The 21,391-nt window shown below is 44.7% G+C and overlaps 1 protein-coding gene across 6 annotated transcripts in view; it reads left to right on the top strand.

The window, feature by feature from the left end:
- MYLK (myosin light chain kinase) overlaps positions 1-19,649 on the top strand; it is a 265,356-nt gene extending 245,707 nt beyond the window's left edge. For 4 of the 6 annotated variants that reach the window (XM_059391085.1, XM_059391086.1, XM_059391083.1 and 1 more), the window contains 5 exons: positions 4,597-4,749; positions 7,231-7,354; positions 12,966-13,095; positions 14,730-14,861; positions 17,613-19,649. In XM_059391085.1, the coding sequence (XP_059247068.1) occupies positions 4,597-4,749; positions 7,231-7,354; positions 12,966-13,095; positions 14,730-14,861; positions 17,613-17,857 (784 nt within the window). In that variant the 3' untranslated portion in view covers positions 17,858-19,649. Of the gene's footprint in view, positions 1-4,596; positions 4,750-7,230; positions 7,355-12,747; positions 13,096-14,729; positions 14,862-17,612 lie in introns of those variants that run through there. The other 2 variants (XM_059391084.1, XM_059391089.1) reach the window with 2 other exon arrangements.
- The last annotated feature ends 1,742 nt before the right edge of the window (positions 19,650-21,391 follow it).

The following is a 21,391-nucleotide window of genomic DNA, read 5'->3' as shown; positions in this document are numbered from 1 at the left end:
TAAAGGCCGCCCTTGCCCTCCCCACTACTGAGCCCAGACATGCTGTCTGATTCCAGCTCCTGCAGCCTCCAGGAGCCCTGAGACCAGACCCAGACCCAGCTACTACCTAAAGGTTTCACTCTTCAGAAACTTAGGCTGCAGCTAGAGTGACTAACCCAGGCAGTCCACTTTCTCGGACACTGCACAAAACGATACCCAGTTCTTCCTCTGGAACCTAACCAGCCCTCTCAGATTTTCCACCACCCTGAGGAATGTGTGTCGGAAGGCACAAATGGGATAAAAAAAAAAAACAAAAAACTAATGTCTTCCTAAGCATTCAGTAGCTCTGCTGACTGATGTGTGGTCTCTTTCACCGGCCATTCCTGCAGGAGGTCATCTGCTACTCAAAAAACACCAGGAGGAGAGTACAATGCAAGAGGCATTTCTATGTCTTTCTCTTTTCTGACATTCTGCCCTGCATGCAGAATGGTCTTCTGCATAAGATTCCCTGCCTGAAGTTTTGCTTCAGTGAGAGATTAAGAATTAAGAACAGGGGGCACCTGGGTGGCTCAGTGGGTTAAGCCTCTGCCTTCAGCTCAGGTCATGATTTCAGGGTCCTGGGATCGAGCCTCCCATAGGGCTCTCTGCTCAGTGGAGAGCCTGCTTCCCCTGACCTCTCTCTGCCTGCCTCTCTGCCTATTTGTGATCTCTGTCAAATAAATAAATAACATCTTAAAAAAAAGAATTAAGAACTGCCTGCTGTCATGACCTCTGTGACTCCTCAGCAACCATTAAAATTGAATGTGAAGACTTTGTATACACTTGTGAGAGACAATGTCAAGTGACAAAAAAGTGGAACACCCAAAAGTTTGCCCATAGTGATTACAGTTTTGTTAAAAATAAATAAATAAATGGGTGCCTGGGTGGCTCAGTGGGTTAGGCCGCTGCCTTCAGCTCAGGTCATGATCTCAGGGTCCTGGGATCGAGTCCCGCATCGGGCTCTCTGCTCAGCGGGGAGCCTGCTTCCTCCTCTCTCTCTCTGCCTGCCTCTCTGCCTACTTGTGATCTCTCTCTGTCAAATAAATAAATTAATTAAAATAAATAAATAAATAAGATTAAAAAAAAAGCCAGATAAATTTGTTGTTTATGTTGGGGAGGAAGAAAAAAACTTTCCTCCACCCTCTTAGGTTCTTTTCTTGGAGGCCTGCAAATCAAACTGACAGAGGGCAGATTAACAAGAGAAAAAAAACAGATTTAATTATGTATATATGCATAGGAGTTCACAAAGAAATGATTCAAGAAGGTGTTTAGAATTGGGGGCTTACATACTATTTTAAAGAGAGCAATCAAGTAATTGTAGAGAAATAACCAGACCAAGGAAAAGAGGTTTGGGGCTTCTGGAGGAGGAAAGTTGTGAGAAGGTGACTAGGAAATGTGTAGTAAGTAAGGGTTGTTTAGCAAGGTGTTATGAAGATGAGTCTTGTCTTTCTGGGAAGGGAGAGAACATATTTACAAATGGAAATTTATGTTACCTTAATAAAGAGAAATGTATGTCCTGCTTTTAGATTGAAAGGGAGGGCAAAGAGCTAATTGCCTTCAGCTCAAAACATTCTTTATACCAAAGTGGCTTATTTCGGAGTGACATACTCTGATCCCCTTCAATTAAAAAAATGAGATAAAACTAGGAAGAGGGGTGGGTAGTTGTGTTTTTAATGCTAATGTTATTATGTTTATTGATTGGGTTGATCAACCCAACCGTATATGATCCTTATGCAAATTTTAGCAATAAAAAACCCAAATAAGAAATTAAAAAAAAAAAAATCCTGCCAAATCCCACCACCAGGAAACATCACCGAAATTCCGACACTCTCTTTATCATCATGTTCCGCATATATGGCAAGTTTTCTTTTAGAGACGTACTCTTTAACAGGAATTCTGTGGGAGCTCGGCAGGCAAGGAGACAGCCAGGGCTGGGGGTATTTCAGATGGACGGGCTGCCAGAAAGGAGGAGTGCCAGAGACGAGGACACTCTCCCCAGCTGTGAACTTTACAGAGATTAAGCCCTATCTTTGCAGGATTACAGTCCCTAATTAGGAAAAGAGGTTTACAGAAGGGGCCCGGTGCAGCATTCCGCAGCAGGGTTGTCTGCTCTTCTGGCAGTCTTTGGAATGCTGCAGGACTTTCCCCCTCTTTGTTTCAAATGGAAAATGTAAAGACGGGAAGGAGGCACCTAGCTGACAAGCAAGAATCAGGCTGCTTCTAGATGGGACTAGCGGGGGTCGCACTGAATTGCAGAGATGGGGAGAGCTGGAAGCCCCTAGGAATTCTAACCTAGCACCCTTGGTGGAAAAAGGGAAACTGAGGCCCAAAGAGTGTGTGTGTTTGTGTGTGTGTGGAGGCAGGGCAGAATGGCCTGTAGGTGTGCAGACTTGGGAGTGATTTGCTACCACACTACCTTCGTTGTCATGTATAATGAGCCCCTTGCCTTCTTCAAACAGAAGGGAAATTGGTGTTTGGCTTTAAGACCTCTTTTTTTTTTTTTTTTTAAGATTTTATTTATTTATTTGACAGACAGAGATCACAGGTAGGCAGAGAGGCAGGGAGAGAGAGGGGAGGAAGCAGGCTCCCTGCGGGATCCCGATGTGGGGCTTGATCCCGATGTGGGGCTTGATCCCAGGACCCTGGGATCACGACCTGAGCCGAAGGCAGAGGCTTTAACCCACTGAGCCACCCAGGTGCCCCAGCTTTAAGACATTTTAATGCCATCTGCAAAACTCTGTTATTCTAAAATACAAATATATTGACTAGGATGAGATAACTCACATTGCAAAAGCTTTCTTCTTTTTACAAAAGGTACCATCCAAGGTTTCCTTCCGTGGCAAGCTTTCCTCACAATATTTCAGTGGCTTTTGTTTTACAAAGCTGAGTTTGCAGGTGCTGTTGTATTTCATAAGCTGAGTCCCAGAGACGCCTCCAGAAGGATTTGCATTACTGTTTATGATAATGGGTTCTTAAGGATTTGGGGGAAAGGGACATTAGTAAAGGCTTCATCTGGAAGGTTGATGGCAAGAGGCCCTATATCCATCTCGTGGGACTCAAGTGAGGTCAGGGCAGGACAAGCTGCATAATTTGTGGGGCCCCATGCAAAATGAAATGGTGGAGTGACTTGTTCAAACGTTACTCTTTCAGCATGACAGGAGCAGATCATTAAACTAAGAGCGAGACCTTCTAAGGGTGGGGCCCTGTGCACCTGTGTAGGCCTGACCCACCCATGAGGTCACCCTAGGTCAGGGTGAATGGCAGGGGGAGGGTTGGTATGAAGATGAGGTACACAGAAGTGAGAGATTAGGCCGGTAAGCTGTAAACCTGTCCTACTTGGCTTTGAGATACTTGGCCTGACATATTTCATTTGTTACTGGTAAATGTGTCATTCCCGAGGTCACAGATTGGTGAGGCAGTGGGGAAGAACTGTGTAATATCTGCAGTCTTGAACAGAGCTCCTTCCTACGGACCAGGCCTCGTGCCAGAGCTGTACGCCAGGATCGCTTCATCGGCATAGAAATACTGATTAAAGGAGCAGTTAAGATCTAGGCTCTAGAGACAGATGCCTGGGTTCAGATCTCACTGATCGAATCCTTGGGTGAGTTATTTAACCCCTCTCTGTGCCTGTTTCCTCATCTGTTAAAGCTGTGAGTTACATGGGAGAGGGGTGGTATTAGGATTGAGTGAGTTCATCTACTTTAAGCTGTTGGCCCAGTGCCTGGCACATAGTAAATGTTTGCCACCATGGTGCTGTTGATGGAGGAGAAGGAGGAAGAGGAGAAGGATAAGTAAAAGTGGTGACCACTGTAGAGTGAAGTGGTAGGTTTTCCATCATATAGAGGAGGAGAACATGGCATGGAGAGATGAGGAAATTGTCCCAGATCACCCAGAAAATGAACAGACTGTGCCATTTCCTCAGCCTCAGTTTCTCTTAGGGAAGCTTTTTGTTTTGACCTGAGTGCCTCAGGCTCACTGGTATAGGCGGATCACCAAACCCACGTTGCTGGTTTGAAGTCTCCTGTCGTCCGTGCTTGCTAAGCACCTGGGGTGTGCTCGGCCCTGTCACTGCTGCTGACAGGGAGGAAGATGAGAGGTAGAAGGGAGCAGGGGCAGCCCGGTGTGTGATGAGTGCTATACCATGGGACTCGTCCCTGGTGAGGGGACAAGCACCAGCACAGAGGGGAAGGGACTCTTCTACCCAGGAACCTTGGTGAAGGTTCCGGGCTTTGGGCAAGAACAGAGGACAGGGGGGAGGTACCCTGCTATGTCCTGACAAAACATAAACTGAAGTAAGTTCCTTCCCCTCAGCCTCACAAGGCAGGTGGTGATAAGAGGCATTGACACCCCAAAAGTGCAGTGAGCCCTGAAGAGAGTCAGGGCCACAAAAGCCTGGGGACCCACACTCTCTCCTTTTCTCTGGCAGGAGGAGAGGCAGGCACAAGGGTATTATGGGTGCACAGCTTTGCAGGCCCTCACTCTTGACCTCAGTGACACTCGCTTGGCGGGGATCGTCCCACCTGCCCTCCTTGCCAACACCCACGCCCATTCATCTGCTGTCCCGCTCTTCTCTTCCAGGGTTAGTGGACTTTCCCCCTTCATGGGTGACAACGATAATGAAACCCTAGCCAACGTTACCTCAGCCACCTGGGACTTCGATGATGAAGCGTTCGATGAGATCTCTGATGATGCCAAGGATTTTATCAGCAATTTACTGAAGAAAGATATGAAGTAATGAGTTGACATTTCCATCTTTTCCGCTTCCCCGGTCCCTGGACTGGGGTCCGGAAGCAGGGACTTCCTTTAACCCTCTCCCCTGAGGAGGCAGGGAGGGCAGGCACTGCAAGTAGTGGGGAGGGGGAGGGGTCTTCCTAGGCCCCCTATGCCAGTTCCAGGCACCCCACTAGTCTTTAGAAGCACAGAAACCTCACTCGAAAAGCAGCCCTTGATGGCTGTTGCAGGGAGAGAAAGAGCTTGCTGTGTGTCAATAATGACAGCCCTTTTCGTTTTCTCTGTGCGAGTGTAGCTGTAGCCTGGCTGAAACCTCAGCCCCTCTTCGGGGGTTACTCGGGAAGTATCCTATTTGAGGTCCCTGATCATACTCCCCGCTAATCTAGCATGGTGTTTTTTCCATATCTCAATGACTTAAGAACCACAGGCCTGAACAAGGAAACCTCTCCCACGGGCCCAAGTGAGGCTGTGATTTCAGACCTCTGGCTCAGCCTTGTTCCCACGTGGCCTCTGGCCCCCCTCACTATGCAGACTGTGCAGTTCCTCACCTCTGCCCTGGGGGCTGCCGGGAGCTGCCCATGTGGTCAGTAGAGGGACACATAAAACTGTAGTGACCACTGGGAGGCCAGTGTGTTCGGTCACATGGATGGCCTAAGGCCATGAGAGCAGGTCAGACACACCAGGTGCTTTGTAGGTGTTTCCATGGGAGAGGAGTGGAGCTGGGGAGGCTAGGGCAGAGGCCTCGGGTGTGGTTAGCAGAATCCGTGGGTGAGGACTCTCCAGGTGAGGGGACTGGTGAGATGACCGCAGGGAGGTGGGGAGGCGGTGCGTGTGTGGGGAAAGCTGGCCTGCCCCAGGGAAGGGAGCAGCGGCTGCCAGGTGAGAAGAACTGGCCCACTGGGTGCCTCGCCCACTCTGTAACAGGTGGCCAGATGAGGCAGAGCCTGGCTCCAGGAGCACCGCCCCCCACCACCACTAGCATCTGGCTTTGCCCTAGAAGGGTGGTGTTGAATAGTAGGGTACCAAAGGATGAGAAGGGGAAGGGTGGCCTGACTCCACAGGCAGGTGACTGTAGGGTGCGGGTTCCTCCCTGTCTGCGTGGCCCACAGACCCCCTCTGAGCCTACCAGTTATCTTGTTACCCCCCTGGAAGAAATCCTGTTTGCAACCAAGATCACGGTTGCTAAAAGAGTAGAGTTGAGGGTCTCTCAGATGGCTCTGATTTTCTGGTTCTGTGTCCACCTCTCAGTCCTTTTGAGCTACCTCAGGCCAAATTCCTCCAGAAGCTATATCCACTCCTTCTGTGAGATCATCATGGCATTTTGTTTCACAGCCTTTGTAGCAGAAGTAGGCATGACCCAGGTAGAATCTGGATGTCATGGGGCCCTAGATTCCCTTTCAGTGGAAGCGATCCTCAGTCTCAGGTGCTTTGTGGCAATGCAGACCTCCTTCCTAGTAACACTAGTCCAGGATGGCCTTTGTCCATCAAGCTTCATTCACTGAAAATTTGGTAAATGAGGATATATACACACACACACACTCGTTTTCTCATCTGACCTCAGATTGATTCATTAATGAGCTGTGCGGCCCTTTGGTGCTCATAAAATGGATTCACCAAAGAACTGATTTCAAATTATCAAGATACTCAAGTCCCATAAACTCTTAAATGTAGCATCTCTTTAACTAGAAATCTCCACCTATTCACACTTTAAAAAAATATTTTTATATTATAAAATCAGTACATGTGAATTGAAGAAAATTTGAATATAGGAAAATTATAATAATCCATAATACCTTTATCTAAAGATCACTGCATTTTGCTGTAATTAACAAATTTAATTATACTCATTTTTCAATGTATGTTAACATTGGTTCTTTGGGCTTTATTATCCTATTACAATTAAGGTGATGGCCCTGAATAATTTCTAGAATCCCAGAGCTTTCAGAAAGATTAAATGAGTTTGAGTGCAGTTTCTAAGGTTGTCGTAAGTTATAGGTTGTATGTAGGACAAAACCTGACACTCAACCACACCGTAAGACAGGAGAGCTCAGTGATTCTGAAAGATTTCAGCCTAACGTTTCACTCTTCCCTCCACCAGACAAGGAGACAGAAAGATTAGAGTCCACAGCCCCCTAACCCCCTGTAACCAGTAGAATGGCCCTGCCCTAGAATATCATTCTTAGATGTGTCTGCCCTTACCCTTCCTAGACCCCAAGGGCAGGTCATGAGACTCCAGTTGCTTACTTGGTGGTTAGGCCTTAACACTTAACCTATTCTGGGTCTAGTCAGAGTAGCCCAGACCAAAAGAATAAAAAGACCAGGAGCACAGTGACCCTGATCGTGGTGGATGAACTGGGAACAGAGAGAGCCCTGGGCTCTGCCCAGTGTGACCAAGGACAGGTGACCTCCCATTTCTGATCTGACTAGCAGTCTCTGAGGTCCCCTCCTGCTCAGAAATCCTCTGATCTCTGCCTCCATCAGAAACCGCCTAGACTGCACCCAGTGCCTTCAGCATCCATGGCTAATGAAAGACACCAAGAACATGGAGGCCAAGAAACTCTCCAAGGACCGGATGAAGAAGTACATGGCAAGAAGGAAATGGCAGGTAATGAGGGTGCTGCTTTGGACTCGAATGTTGCCCCTCACATTTGCTTTATTGGAGCTTCCCTCAGTCCAAAGATATTTACATCTGTTTCTGAAATAGTCTGGGACCAAGAGTGACATTTCATGTCTTTGTGGCTAGGGTTGAGCAACATCACCTTGAAGCCTATTTGGCAAGCCTGGAGAATGTGACCTCCTTAAAGACAGTAGGATGGCCTTACATTTCTTATAGTGAAGGAGGAGGGCAGCACAGGATCTACAAAGAGAGATAAGGTCCCCACCACCTAGGGAGATTGTGTGTTACTATGTGTCCTTGGGTGAGTGACAATCTTCCCATGCCTTCGTATTCTCACCTCAAAAATGGGGGATAATAGTGGTAGCAACATCACAGCATTGTTGGGAGAATTACATGAGGTAATCTTCATCTGGCCTTGGGAACATTGCATGGCACGTAGTTAAGTGTTCAAAAATGATACCAGTAGCTCATATGAAGGGCTGGCCATGTCAGGGAACATTCAGAACACTTTCTATACAGTCTTTTAATCCTGGGAGGCAGGTATGATTATTTTCCCCACTTTACAGACAAGCTGGGGCAGAGAAAGGTTAGGAAAGTCACCAGGGATCATGTGGCTAGTAAATGGGAGAGGATTCAAACACAGAACCTGGCTCCAAAGTACTGTCTTAGCAATGGCACAAAATTGCCTCTGATTAATAGCAGCTGGATGAAACTGTCATCCAAACCACAGAGAACTTGTCATCAGCTATGTTATTTTTATGATCACTATTAGTATTACAAAATTTCTGGGCTATGGTTTCTATACTCCAGTACACGGTTTTTATACTCAAGGAATGTTAGGGTAATGGGGCACTGAAGCAAATGGACATAAAAGGACATAATGCACATCAAGAATCATAAACTATCAGTATAGTCTTCCATGGCCATATATGTGAGTGTAGATGGGAGAAGGGAGCCAGTCACCCCAGCGTTGGATGTGGTTGTGAGGAAATGCTGCCAGGGGCAGGACTTTGAAAGTGGTTATGGAACTTGGGCTTGAACAAGAGAAGAGGGGATACAGCATAGATGGGAGAGAAGGTGCGGAGGTCCTCACCCTGATAAGAGCAGTGTCCTTTAGCTGGGCAGCCGGGGGAATTGGGGCATTTAAAACTGGTCTGCGTGGCAGAGAAGGAAATCTCTATTTTAGGGACAACTTGGAGACTGGTAATTTGCCATACAGCATGACTAAACTGTGGTCACTAAATCCTCAAAGAGCACAGCTTCACACACAGGTGGAAAGGAGCAGAGGTGAAGGGGGCGGCGCTTAGGGTGTGTGGGTTTAAGGGACCACTACCCCCTGAGTGGCTCAGCCAGGACTCCCCCCACAATGAAAGTTAGTTCCTGGTTAGCCCCCAGTAAAGGTTTAGGGGGACTTCTTGGCTCCCTCAAGTGCCAGGTGACTTGGAACACCTGTGTTGCTTAACTTACCTTCCGATATCATTAGGATCCAGTGAAATCAGAGTAACTAATGTTCTTAAAACAAAAAGGCATCCACAAAATCAAAGTTGGCTTTATTAACGATCCTATGGCTGGTGTGGGTGTGGGGTGGTCCTACATGCAGGGAGTCCCATTGGGTTTCGCTTGGACAACAGTGTGGGGTTAAGAGGCAGCCTTATCACTTCAGGCTCTCTGGGAGCATCGACACATCTGTTGATGAACCAAGGCCAGGAAGGATCTGAACCCAGGGGACAGGGGCAGAGAAAAGGAAATGGGAAAGGAAATAAATGGAATTTTTTAGTCCGATGGGTCAGGGAACCATGATCTGTGTTGATATTTTAAATCACTTAAATTTTTTTCTACTTGTTAACAGTGTAACTAGCCATAAGGTTTTCTGGAAGTGAGAAGGGAGAGAAAAGGATAGAATTCAGAGGAGGAATCTTAATTTCCTATCTTCATAGAGGTAGCAGCGTTTGGAAATGGGTTTTCCACAAAAATAGCGGTTAGGTCTCACAAACATACACACGAAAGTAGGCTAGAAAATCCCATGCCATTCAAGATGTCCCTGAAGCATAAACTCTCTGATAATGGCTCAGCTGTATCTACCTATGCACATTTTTTTACCTCAGATACAAGGACCTTAGCACACTCCAAACAGGGCCTTCCCTCTCAGGGCAGCTGAGGTTGTGTTTGCGGGGGCAAAGTGCAATGGAATAAAATGGGGTAGACTATGGTGGAAAGGAAGGGCCAGGGCAGACATGGATGGCCCAGAAATCTCTATGGCTGCACAAGAGAAGGTTCCTTGCTATCGTTCTGGTGTGGTTTCCATAAAGGGCCCAGGAAGAAGGAAGTAACATGAGAGCAAATCCCTATAAGTAAGGCAACCTATAGATGACTACTTATGTCATTGATCTTAGAAGGAAGTTATTCTGAAAGAAGGTACATTTTTTATTTAAATGAAAAACAATCTTAGACATGGTGAGCAGTAGCACAGGGTGAGTTGAACAGGGTAACAGGGCTGCTGCTTGTAAAACTGGAAGTGAAGGACTGGGAATTAGAGGCCTGTGGGCAGCCATCTTTATTTTCTGAGACCCACAAAGACTCCATCAGTATGGTCCATAGGCCCATAGAGAAGAAAGTTTTGACCCTGGATAGCAGAGAGTACTCTTGGCCATCACATTTGGATATTATGTACTTGTCAGGGGACACTGGAGTCTCAGAATTGTTGGTATATATGTAGGGTCTGTGATGGCTGGCTGGCTCTAGGGTGACCAAATTGCCCCCACTGTACCAGGGGCCTCTCAGCTTTAGGCCCCTGAACGACTTGCATCGTGGGAAAGCCCTCAGTTCTAGGGAAACCCAGGAGGGTCAGTCACCCTCACTGGCTCTCCCAAGAAGGGAGTCTGTGCAGCATTAGGGAGACTAGTACAAACAGTGCCCGCCTGGAGCACAGGAATCCAGCCTTGGCAATTGCCCTCAGACAAGAAAAAGACTTCCTCAAAGCAAGGATGGAACTTAGGGAATTGAAACTTTATTTCTTGATGTTCCAAAAATTTCTAAAAGTCTTAGTAAAACAGCAACCAATTTTTAGCTCAAAGGCATGAAACCGGAAGACTTGAATGTACAGATATCTTTCTTTTTCAGTTGTTACAATTTCTCTGCTGATTTTTTTTTCATTAATCTGTTCCCAAAGATTGAATCTGATGTAGATTATTTTTAAGATTTTTCCCTATTAATCACTTCTTTTCTCCCTGTTTTAGAAATTATATGCTGTAATACTCTATCTGATGGAAAATTTCCCCCTATGGGTAGCCTATATGTTTATTAATGTGTATTGGCTCCCTTCTCTGAAATACTCTTATATCTGCCTTGTTCCAGCAACTTCATATTAGTCATTTTGTTAATAGAAGAGGAAAGAGTTCCTTATTTGACACCACACAAGTGAAGATAGTCGTGATCAGTCACAGTCCAGGCATTCGGAATTAGGGAGCCCATGGGCTCACGGGGAGCATTTACTGCTACACAGTCACATGTATGAATCAGAGTCTCTCTGCAGAAGACTGGAGCTATAGGGAGACTCGAATCTTCTGGTTCAAGAACATGAGGTCCACAGAGGGGAACTGATTTACATAGTAACGTCCCTTTGTTGAGAACGAACTCTCTGAGTCCAGTGATTCCCGGCCCAGGCAAACCGATCTATGTTCGATAAAGGGAATCAAGAGCCAGAAGGACTGGGTCTGAGAGTTTGGCAGACCTGGGAATAGTCTGGTCTGACATTGACTCCATAGGGAGGGCTGCCGTGGCTGGTGCCTCCTCTTCCTGCCCATTCCTGAGGTCAGGATGACCTCCCATGGGATGAGCTGGGTCTCCCCAGCTAGCACAATAAACAGATCAATAATGTCACTAGGAATAGCCTTTCCCAGCAGAGCATGCAAGACTGCCACATGGGCTCAGTCTGCAGGTACATTGGAGCCTGCAGGGCTACGGGGCCTCTGCACGCAGCTACTGTTCTCTCTCACCTTCTTCCTCCAACCCCACTTCATCTCCACCTGGGGCTTCCAGAACTCTGTTCAGAGGGACGCAGCTTCACCATGGTGACAGAGGGCCAGAAATATAACCACACCACAGTGATGTATGCAAGAGGGCTGATGGCCAGGGGACAGAGCAGGATGGAATGTCTGTCCAAAGTGCATGAAGAGAGCCACAAGGATGGCATGTGACAAACAGAAAAGTGGCGGTGGTCATAGAAGATCTCAGCTTAAACCACACACACACACACACACACACACACACACACACACCCTTATGAGTCCTTAGTGCCCTGTGATTCTTTTCTTTCCAAAGTGATCTTTTTATGAAAATATCTTGGCTTTCCAGATAGTCCAAAATTGTGAGGCTTTACTGAAATGCTTGAACACGTGAAGTTAGTTCAGGAGGAAATGGCTTTGCTGCTGCAGCTTATGGCCCAGTATGTGAGTGCTAGCCACTGGCCTGTGTGCAGACTGTTTCTTTCCTTTCTTAGGAGCCAGTCTGCAGCGGTGTCTGCCCTCTGGGCACACAGCATCTGGATGCCTGAAAAGATGCTTTGGGTACAGAGATGGGAAGAGTTGCTTATGCCTTCATTTCTTACCTTGTCATTCCACTGAACTTAGAAAAAGGGCAAGAAACTTCACCTGGAGGTGAAACCTTCAAGGACCCGTGGAGTAGGAAGGTGAAGGAGTGGTATAGACACTATTGTATATTGTAGGGGATTTCCTGACTTAAATCCTTAGGCTTGGTAGAATTTTTACAATGCAAAGGAAGTTTTCATCTCAAGTTCTGGCATCCTTTTCAACAGAAATTCTGTCCTCTCCCGGAGTCTCTCATCTCAGAAAAGCAAAGTGCTTCTGCCTTTCATTTCTTTGGGTCCTTCTTTTTGATGCCTGGGAGTACATCAGGGAGGAACAGCCCTCTAGAACCTCACTGTGCATTCGCAGACTCACAGGCCAGTCAGAGTGTTTCTCAAAATCTCTTAAGTATCTGAATCATAAACAGAACTAAAGAGACCTTGGAGATCATCTTGTCCAACCCCCTCCTTATACAGAGAAGGAAACTGAAGCCCAGAGAGGTTAAGGAACTTGCCCAAGGTCAATAGAAGGCTTTTTTTTTTTTTTCTTTTTCTCTTTTCCCCTTCACATCAGGATCTGTGGGATCTGTAGTAACTTTCTCTTGACCAATTAAATTCCTATCACTAGTATTGTTTTACGAGAAACAGCCCACTGGGCCCCATCAGCAATAAGTCTTTGGAGCTGTCTCAGCCTGCAGTTGCTTTATATAAACTATCCCTTTTATGGGAGTTGAAGCACAGTATGAAAAGGGTTTTTGTCTCATGTTGACCTTGTTTAGTCACATTAACACACACATTGGTTCCAGGCCCCATTCCATTCTCCGAACATCTTCTGACACGCTGATAGTGCTGAGCAGAGCAAGGTTGGGCTCACTCCTCCGGCAGATCCTCAGCACTTGGGAGGCCCTCGTTTCAGGGACAGCTGCCTCTCCTGGGCTAGGCTCTTCTCCCCAAACCCCGCTGCTCAGCTGGAACCGGGGACGCCGCCTGAGTCCAACCCCAGTGTCTGTTTTCCAGAAAACGGGCAATGCTGTGAGAGCCATTGGAAGACTGTCCTCTATGGCAATGATCTCAGGACTCAGTGGCAGGAAATCCTCAACAGGGTCACCAACCAGCCCACTCAATGCAGAAAAATTAGAATCTGAAGGTAAGCAGCTCGAGGAAGGTTTTTCTCCAGCCAGCTGGTGAGAAAGGAAGGGTTGGGGGATGGAGGGACATTTTAAGGTTTTGGTGGGGGGGGGGGTTGGTTTGTTGTTTTTTTAATAATATAAACTACAAGGATTAAAGTCTGAACTAATTTTAGGTTGCTAAGTCTACTTGTTATTCTTTAATTGTTCAACCTTAAGTTTAAATATTTTCAGAGGGAAAGTTATTTGTCTAATAGAATGAGATGACCTCTGCTATTCTCCTCCCTATATTTTACATAAGAATTAGTGAAGACTTCATTAAAAGTTTTCTTTTTTCTCATTACGAAAGTGATATTTGTATATTGATAGGTAAACATAAAAAAAAAAAACACATATAGTATCTTTTTTAAAAAATATTCTTCCATATTCTTACTTTGGGTTTTTCTTTTAACAAATGAACTATAGTCCACATTCCTTTGGCATTTTTCAGGATACTGAAACATGTCATTTGAACGGGGTAGACTGTGCATGACGGGGCTCCTCCTGGAGACCAATAGGGTTAGTTATTTGCACACCATCTTCGAGACACTGCCCTGACCATCTCAGTGAAGGGCTTGGCCTCTTCCTGCTCCAGAAGCATGTGGGGTCTGGCCCTAATCTTCTTGAGGTGCCTCATTTCGCCAAAGACACCCCCTACCTCCTGCTGCCTGGTGTTTTTGGTATCCAAAGTTGAGAAGCTAAGTCTAGATCCCTCCTGTGTGTAAAAGCAGGGTAACTGGTGAGGCTGCTTGCTGGGCTGCGCTGAGGGAGTTGGGGATATAGTGTGCAACTCATGGTCCTGGTTCCTCCTGACCCACGCTCCCCAGATGATCCAGAAATAGCCTGAAGGGAAGAGAGGATACAGGAGCCCCCTGCTCCCCAAGTACAGCTTTTCCCTGGACTAATCCTAAGTCTTGGTCCATGGTCATACAATAGGAAGGCAGTTTAAGTGTGGACAGAAATCCGGGCGAGTGGAAGATGCATCTAGGACCCAGCTCCTCCTTCCCAAGGAGCAGGCCTGCTGCTGCAGGAGGAGGGCAAAGGGGTGACAGAGAACGGGAAGGCTGGTGTGGTTTGTCCTTCGTAGACACCCTCCACTGAATCCTGAAACAGCATGGAATGCAGCCAAAAATCCTTTTTAAAGATTATTTCCTTTTTCAATGTGTCAGCATAAGGGAAGGGGGGAGTTCAAACATTTCCGCAGTTTGGTCACAGTTCCCTCTGCTGCCAAAAGCTTTTGGCAGCAGGCCAACCTGTCCCCAGGAGAAAGGTGTGTTTGATTCAGTCCCCTAAGCCACATTATTTGCTGAATTTTAGCAACTTAAAAAAAAAAAAAAAAAAGCTCTTTTTAAATTTTATTATTTTATTTATTTGACAGAGAGAGATTACAAGTAGACAGAGAGGCAGGCAGAGTGGGAGGAAGAAACAGGCTCCCCACTGAGCAGAGAGCCTGACCCGGGGCTGGATCCCAGGACCCCGAGATCATGATCTGAGCCAAAGGCAGAGGCTTAACCCACTGGGCCAGCCAGGCTCCCCACAAAAAGCTTTCATAAATGAGGGAAGAGGAGAGAATGGGGAATGAAGAACTGATTGCATTTCCTTCCCTGTCTCCTAGAAGATGTGTCTCAAGCTTTCCTTGAGGCTGTTGCTGAGGAAAAGCCCCATGTAAAACCCTATTTCTCTAAGACCATCCGTGATTTAGAAGTTGTGGAGGGAAGCGCTGCTAGATTTGACTGCAAGATTGAAGGTAAGTTGTAGCTTTTTCTTCCCTTGACTACAAAAGGGGTGTGGTGGACTGGTGAGCCCTGCTGCGTGCCCCAAGCAAAATGTCCATTCTGGGCAGCCGGGCTGTGAGGACAACTGGGCGAGGAGTTGGCCTACTGCTCCCAACTTCCCCTCCTGAAGGTTGGTGCCATTCAGTGACTCACCTAGGACACCTTTGCCATTTCACATCCTTATATCAGCCACTAAACTCAAGTTAAAAGTGGTTTATCACAGACCTATTTGGCTATGGAACACACTTAACGCAATGAGCTTTGCAAGCTTCTGGGAAGCGTGTGAACTGTCCACAAGAGTCTTCAAAGGAAGAGTATGGGATGGGGAGCCAGTGGCCCTGTTGCTCATCCTCGAGCTGTGTGACTTAGGGTGGTGATCTAACTCTTCTGAGCCTTAGGCCTTTAACCTTAAGATGACATCTAATGCCTGCGTAGCTCTGGGGATGCAGTGAGAGGACGTATGTGAAAAGGGGGAATCTTTAAATACATTCAAGATTTCATGAAGTCAAGGGAAAAGCTGGGGGACTGGTAAGTGCAGAGAGTGAGAACACCATGTTATTCCAGATGGAGGGAAGCCGAGCTCCAGGTGCCTATGCCACCTTTCCCATGCTTCTCTCCTGCCGAGAATAATGTGGCCGTAGAATTGTGAGTTGTTAGTGCTCAAGGGAACTTAAGGGATCTTAGCATAGCTCCTGAGAAGTGAGCAATGTTGGTGACACAAAGCATTTCAGCTTCCAGATGGCAACATTCCAGAAAGATAAGGACAAGAAAAGGCAGGGTTTTTTGTCTCAAGTCTGTAACTTGTGTGCCAGCCCAAGTGGAGGGTTAGCTCCCATTTCAGTCTGACCAAATAAAGCACAAGAGTTCATTAAGCAACTTTCTCAAGGCTGCATAGCACAGGACAGCAGGCAGAACAAGTCATGCCTCCCATGTTCTAAGATTCTCCAGCAGTGTGACTAGATAATGCCTTTGAGGTAAAGTAACCCAAAGTGAGGAATGAAAAAAGGTTTTCTCCCGCCTCATTATATCTTGAATTGCCTTGTAAATGCAGTGCCTATAATCATCTTTCCCTTTTTATATTCAGTTAAAGAAAGGTAAATGTGTTGCCTTTGCTAGTGTGAAAGTGCACCGCTTGGGGACACTGCTGAAAGGTCTGGTGTCAGTGCTCAGAACTGTCACCATCGCCACTGTCTTGGGGTCTTCTGAAATTCTTTTTCCTTTTTAAAAATTATTACCGCATACTGTTTATCATTTTTGTACTTTTCTCTTTGGGATTATTTCCTTCATTATTTGCATAACTGACTAAAGCACTAAGGAGGAATTAAGGCATATGGCTGCAGTTTTGATAAAAACAAAATCTACTTGAAAAGAACGTTTGAATCCTTAAATTTTTATGTGTAATTTTTATTCAGGATGGGGTTGTAACTTTTTTTCCCTATAAAAATATATCCTGTACATAGTACATATGATGCATATATATATATATATATATAAAATATATACTTTACTTTTACTTTTATATATATATAAAATATATACTTTATTTTATATATACATAAAATATATTTTTACATGTTGAACTTTCCAGAAACATGACTAATAACATAAAACGACGGTGATCAATGGGGTCAATTCCAGTTATTTACAGTTGGCAGATTATGCATCTTTGGATCAGACTAAGATAAATACTGCCTTTTTTTTTTAAGCAATATTATCAGCTCCTCTAACCTATGTATTATAGATCTTATCATCAGCTTTGAGTTATAATTTACATAAAATTTATCCATTTTAAGTGTATAATTCAGTGATCTTCCATAAATTTACAGAATTGTACAATCACCACAATCCAATTTAGAGTATTTCCATCACCCCCAAAAGATCTCTTGTGCCTGGGGGTTCCTGGGTGGCTCAGTGGGTTAAAGCTTCTGCCTTCAGACCAGGTCATGATCTCAGGGTCCTGGGATTGAGCCCCACGTCAGGCTCTCTGCTCAGCAGGGAGCCTGCTTCCTCCCTCTCTCTGCCTGCCTCTCTGCCTACTTGTGATCTCTCTCTGTGTCAAATAAATAACATCTTTTTTTTTTTTAAGATTTTATTTATTTATTTGAGAGAGAGACAGTGAGAGAGAGCATGAGCGGGGAGAAGGTCAGAGGGAGAAGCAGACTCCCCATGGAGCTGGGAGCCCGATGCGGGACTCGATCCCGGGACTCCGGGATCATGACCTGAGCCGAAGGCAGTCGTCCAACCAACTGAGCCACCCAGGCGTCCCATCAAATCAATAACATCTTAAAAAAAAAAAAAAAAAAATCTCTTGTGCCCATTTGTTCTCTTATTTTTTACTTATACTTATTTAAGTTCAGCTTTTATACAAGATAAATTTTCTGTTCATCCAAGGAGAGGTTTAGCTGTAGGCGTGTGGCTGGAGTCAGTGCTATGTCGCAGGTCGTACTCTAGATCAGTGTAAATGTGGGACACAGTACAGCCCCCGCAGGGATGGCAAATGGCATGCCTGTAAAGTACCTTTTGTCAGGGTTTCAGATATTACTATTTACAATATATGCCCATATCCAAATGTAAATCTCAAAAAGAGATGCCAAAAGCCAACATCATGACTTTTTCCCTGCCCCCCTTTAATCAACAGAGGCTGCTTAGGAGCTGCTTGCATGAGTTGATATGAAACTTTGAATAACGGTTTCTGCAACTTGTGTCCTCCCCCTGTGCTGCAGGATACCCAGACCCTGAAGTTGTCTGGTTCAAAGATGACCAGTCAATCCGGGAGTCTCGCCACTTCCAGATAGACTACGATGAGGATGGGAACTGCTCTTTAATCATTAGCGATGTTTGCGGGGACGATGATGCCAAGTACACCTGCAAGGCCGTCAACAGTCTGGGAGAAGCCACCTGCACAGCGGAGCTCATTGTGGAGACCATGGAGGAAGGAGAAGGGGAAGGGGAAGAAGAGGAAGAGTGAAACAAAGCCAGAAAGTAGCAGCTTCTAAGTCGTTTTACAAAGACTATTTCTCTAAAGCTCAAAAAATCCAAGATAGTAAAAGCACCTAGTGTGATAGATTCTCTAGTTAGGTCATTTGAGGGTTGACTGTTCAGCAACAGCAGTTGGTACCTAGCAGCAGCTAATGATGGGCATTAATGTGAATTAGCTGGCCCCTTAAGATACTAGCACAGCCAGATTTCATTTTGGGAAATTACCAGTAACTTGCCTGATCAGTTGATGTTAGAAAGTACCCAAAAGAAATCTTTATCTGGGCAAAGTCATAAATTCCCTAGCTGAAAGCGCTTGTGAAAAATAAGGCCCTGCGCTCACAGCTCGACCCAGAAGGTCCCTGGAGATGGAGATGTGTCTGTCCCAGCTCCTCACTCCAGGGAACGGTGTCTCCTCCGGTCTGGCAGCACTTCATCCTGAAAGCAGTTGAGCCATTCTAACTTACGAGGCCCATTTGATTCCAAAGTATACTGTAGACATGCAAACTTTTCATTTCTCTCCCCTATTCCAACTGCCAGTTTGGCTGGCTCTGAACCTGCCAGGAGTTTAAGCCCTAAGGGTGTGATGCTTCTTAGGTGCTGAAAGACCGGTCCCTTGCTCCTGGATGGCTGGCTTCCTTAGGCAAATAGAATCTCTTTTCTTCCAAAATCAGCAGGAAATCTAAACTTATCCCCTCTTTGCAGATGTCTAGCAGCTTCAGACATTTTTGTAAGAACCCGTGGGGGAAAAAAAAAATCCTTGCTCATGTGCTTCTCTTCTGAAACCAGGATTCGTATTTGTGCGGTTACAGAATATCAGCTCTGCATGTGTGGTAAGGATTCCTGTGTTTGAATGTATGAAAAACCAGTTTGTTGAAAAGTTAGTCTGAATTATTTATCGGCCACTATGAAACAGATTTCAACTGATGAAGGGCTGTAGAACTGCGCGTACTTTGGAATCTTCCTTCAGGGTAGTCTGAGTTTAACACACCTTCCGTGCTACACAATCGCCAGAGAACTCTACCTACCTTATGGGTTCCACAATGTTTTCTTCTTGAACGTGCATCAGTCAGGCCTTGCCCCCAACCTTCAAATGTATCCTTAGACCTGATAAATGCACTCAGACTTGCATCTTTAGGAATTTTTCTTTCACTACATCGGCACTTAAATTTTTCTTTATAAACTTTTTGAAGGTCATAAACAAAGACTATAAGCCGATATGCCTAATACATTTCTCTGCGTGTGTGTGTAACATTCCAAATACTTTTTTCTTTTCCACTGTTTGTAAAGTGCAGCAATTTCATGTTTCAAGGGACTTTTTAATAGTTCCTCAAGAACCAGTCTGAAATGACTTCAGTTCAACCCTACACAGTATCAACTTTAGAACTTTGATATTAGTCTTATGTTACCTTCCATTCTATTTTTATCTGCTTTTTGCTGCTAGTTTCAAATTTGCCAGTATTTTTCTTTTTGCTTTTTAAGCAGTTAAACAATTTTTTTTTCATAATAGCCACAGTATTGCCACAGTTTATAATAAAGGGTTTTAAAATTTGATTTAGAGCATTTGAAGCTTTTCTTCACTTAGCTGTGTTTAGACTATAATCTTTGTGTGCATGTGTGTTGTCATGTGTGCGTATGTGTGGTGTGTGTGTGTTTGCTACAGGTTTTTAATGTCTTGAAATTGTGTTAATGTTCTCCCAGTTTATTATGCCATCGGAATGGTAAATGAGAACACTACGACTGTAGTTAGCTCACAGTTTTTAAATAAAGGATACCACAGTGCATGCTGTTTGTTCAGTCTCTGCAGCCTTCTCTTTCTTTCTCTGCCACCAGCTGGAGACTACCCAGAGAGCTCCTGGCTATGACAAACAAAAGCTGTGCTGTATGAATGGCTGAGACGGTTGGGTTTCACTACAGAACAGAACAACTTACAGAGATCTTGTTCACACTGGGTAGCCTAATTTGCAAATTTTGTGCAAAATCTCTCTTGAGCATCAGTTTGGTTCAATTCTACAGATAACTTCCATACATTCGATATCTAGCAAATCTTCATAATGCTAAGATCTATATGACATTTACAGCATGTGACAAAATCATCATCATCATTAATATTATTAACTAGGGCTTGGTTTGCATTTGTAATTTTGCTGCGGTTATTGGCAATCAAGTGCTTTATTTCTGTGTCTTGATATTGAAACATTTGTTAGGAGGAAATTCCTGATCGCCCTCCTGCTCTATTGGAAATCTGTTATCAGATGGTGAGTCCCGTATGTCTTGAGTGTTCAAACGATATTATAGATACTCTAGAAAGGATCAAGGCATACTAATAAATGTTGGTTAGATGATTCTATGATTCTACAATGTAGTCTGGAGGGAAAAAATCCATTGTCCAATTAATAAATATTTAATTTTTTTCATTTTTTTTTAGGCAACCACAATCTACAAGTGTTCCTAGTGAGGAAATTACTATTTTAAAGAAAAGGACTTTTTATTCCTTGCTAGGGAAAAACTGACTATAAATATTCTGCACCAGGAAAAAAAGACATTTTCTCCCATTCCATTTTCATCCCAAACACATAAAAATTCATTAGTTGCTGTTTACATTGCAGAACCTCATATTAAATGATATTTCCATGTATAATTAAAAAGACACGATGACTATTGTCAGCTCTAACTTTATATAGTGTCTTTTACTTTTTAATCAAAGTGTTTTGAATTTTACTTTTCACATCTTACTGGTTATTAATAAATCAATGCTAATAAGTGTCAAGGAGATTAAGGATAACTGAATTCTAAAGAAACTCAATTCTCCAATTTTCAAGAAAATACAAGTAATACTACTGTCTTTACCCTGTAGGAACTCCTTCACTGTATTTTGAAAGGGAGGCAAACATCCTTGCTCGTCATTAAGGAGGCTCTTTTCCCCCTGGCACAGCATTGTGGGTCCTTGGCTCGATGGGGCTGTGACTTGTGCCAGGCAGTGAGCTGTGAGTAGAAGTGGTGGGTGTCTCCTCTGGGCCAGAGCACTTAAGTGCTAGTGTAAGGCTCTCCCCTATGACTGGCAACATGTAAGATGGTGACTGCTTTATTGGCCTGGGCCCCCAGTCAACCCCCACTGGGTACATAACACAAGTAAGAAATAAGCCTTGGTTCTTATAAATCACCAAGATTTTAGGTTACTTTGTGACTGCAAAGTAATAGACTATCCTGTTATAAGGTCATCATCAAATTCTACTTCCATTATGACTAATATGGTAGCCACGGTCACAAGTGGCTATTTAAGCTTAAGTTAATTAAAATAAATAAATTTTCAAATTCAGTTCCTCAGTTGTGCTAACCACATTTCAAGCATTCAGTAGTCACATGTGACTAGTGGCTACCTGATCGGACAGCACAGGTTAAAACTTTCTGTAAAGTTCTATCAGCACTGTTCCAGATGGATTACAGAAAAACGAGAACTCCAAATTTTACTGAATCAGGCATATTACTTTTCAAATTACAATGAAATTAAAACTTAAATGTTTGT

This window comes from Mustela nigripes, chromosome 2, assembly GCF_022355385.1.
Source record: "Mustela nigripes isolate SB6536 chromosome 2, MUSNIG.SB6536, whole genome shotgun sequence".
NCBI lineage: Eukaryota > Metazoa > Chordata > Mammalia > Carnivora > Mustelidae > Mustela > Mustela nigripes.
This window is presented reverse-complemented; position numbering and strand designations above follow the sequence as displayed.